This window comes from Carlito syrichta, unplaced genomic scaffold (assembly GCF_000164805.1).
Source record: "Carlito syrichta isolate Samal-C Ts95f unplaced genomic scaffold, Tarsius_syrichta-2.0.1 Scaffold101997, whole genome shotgun sequence".
Lineage (NCBI taxonomy): Eukaryota > Metazoa > Chordata > Mammalia > Primates > Tarsiidae > Carlito > Carlito syrichta.
The window spans coordinates 74,961-77,080 of record NW_007046093.1 but is presented as its reverse complement, the minus strand read 5'-3'; the positions used below and the strand labels follow the sequence as shown (position 1 = coordinate 77,080).

Genomic DNA, 2,120 nt, shown 5'->3' with positions numbered 1-2,120 from the left:
ACTAGCCAGTCATGGTGGCGCATGCCTGTAGTTCCAGCTACTTGGAAAGCTGAGGCAGAAGGATCGCCTGAGCCCAGCAGTGGAGGCTGCAGCGGCTGGAAGCATGCCACTGCCCTCCAACCTCCAGCCTGGGTGACAAGAGTGCACTCCAACTCAAAAAAAAAAAAAAGTTAAATTACAGTCGAGTCATCTGTTAACCATTTCTTTCCCTTATTAACAATCTTAGCAATTAAAACCTTCGCCCAAAGCTGAGTATAATGATGTGCACCTGTAGTTCCAGCTATTTCAGAGGCTGAGGTGGGAAGATCACTAGAGTACAGCTGTTCCAGTCCAGTCTGGGCAACACAGTGAGATCCCATCTCTTAAAAAAAAAAACAAAAACCTTCTCCCATGGGTACCATTTACTTCCTATTCCTAGCCCTTTAATTTTTTTCTTTTTCCCCCTTCTCTGGACCTTGTTAGTTTCTCCCAAGTCCTCATAAAAATATAGAAGTCAGAACTAAACAAATTAGTATATAACTCCCCACTGAATCTGCAAAAATCAGACTCTCAGGTGGTTCATAAACAAACTAAATCAGTGGGGGGGGATGACATATTTGTAATCTCCTGAGTAAATCACCATTTAAAAAATAACTCAACTTCCAATGATTAAATAGGTTGATACAGCTGCTAGTAAAAATCAAATACACTTACCTAATTCAGAAGAGAATTTCAGGTGGCCTTTTTCTGGGTCTTCATCATGACTATCTATCACATCACCAATTTTGTTTGCTTTGAACTGTGGCTCTAAGACTCGACTTGGACCTCGAGTGAAACGGGGATAGAATTTTTTTGGAAAAGGTCCATGGGGCCCAGACCCCTTGATGGGCACATTCTTAAGTGGTTGAGTCACTTCACTGAAGTTGAAATAAACAAAAAGCAAAACTGTCCAGGTCGCAGATGTAAAAAGGCACCCATAACAGAAATAGCGAACTGTGACACTTCCCATTATAGACTTAGCATAGCTGAAGAGCCATCTTCAATTTCCTAAAAGAGAAGGATAGATATGTTAGACACTTCAGTACACTTTTAAATCATCCATCAAATACATATTCATTGTTTTCCAAACCACCAGGCAAGACCACTATGCATGCAGTTAAACAGAGATTCAAATACAAGGAGTCATATGGATAGCACCACATTTTTTAAAAAGGGTTCAACAAGTTAAATCCGCAGCCCAGTGTGTTAATGCTCAGAAAATCAATGGCAGCAAATAGTTGACTTATTCATTTGTCTGTGTTAATGGATACTACTTCACCCTTTGCTCTGGATTGCTTTTAGTTTGGTAATATTTTTCATCAAACTAACTTTTCCTGAAGAAAATACAAGTACTACATTTAAAAGAACAACTAAAGTCCCTTCCAACTATGAAACTACAAGATTCTTTTTTTAACTCAAGAACTGTAAATTTGTTTTTAAAAAGATGCAACTCGAAAAAAATATTTCTACTTTCTGATCAAAGGTTATGCCTGCCCTAGTGCCTTCTCTAGATCTAACAGTTATTTTTAAATAAAGAGTTCAGATAATTCTGTTTTCCCTCTCCTTAAAATCCCCTATAAAACAAGAAGAATTAAACATAGCATTGAACAACAATTTTTTTCTAAGCTTTTTGATAATATCTAGTCTTCATGCAGGCTAATACAATTTCCTAAGGAAGTCATTCTAAAGAGTCCAATGCACATATAAAATAATCTCACCGAATAGACTTAGGGCAGAGAAACCCAATACAAGTAATGTACAAAATAAGAAAATTACAGAGATATTGCTTCTAAATTACTTATTTCTACAGTATAATTTAAAATATATTATCATCGCTCTCAAAAGATCCGAACAGAGCAAATCAGCATAAATAAGCCCCACTTTAAAAATTAAGTTGTCTTGGACAAGGTTCTGCCATAAGCCTAGATGGTAAATGGCTCAAGTTTTTAATTTTCAGCTAACTAAGAATTACTAGGCATTTCACCATAAGTCAATTTTAAAAAAAAGTAACATACCAAAAAAACACAAATACAACCAACCAAAAGCTCCCACCAACAGTAATACCAGAGGAGGTAGCTGGAAATGACTACGGTGCAAAGGAA

The 2,120-nt window shown here is 36.9% G+C and overlaps 1 protein-coding gene across 1 annotated transcript in view; it reads right to left on the bottom strand.

The window, feature by feature from the left end:
- The window catches only part of GALNT11 (polypeptide N-acetylgalactosaminyltransferase 11), a 31,560-nt gene extending 30,311 nt beyond the window's left edge, over positions 1-1,249 (bottom strand). The window contains exons 1-2 of the mRNA XM_008064895.2: positions 1,134-1,249; positions 694-1,026 (exon numbers count right to left, since the gene is read on the bottom strand). Coding sequence (XP_008063086.1) covers positions 694-988 — 295 coding nt within the window. The 5' untranslated portion in view covers positions 989-1,026; positions 1,134-1,249. The remainder of the gene's footprint in view (positions 1-693; positions 1,027-1,133) is intronic.
- Positions 1,250-2,120: the final 871 nt, after the last annotated feature.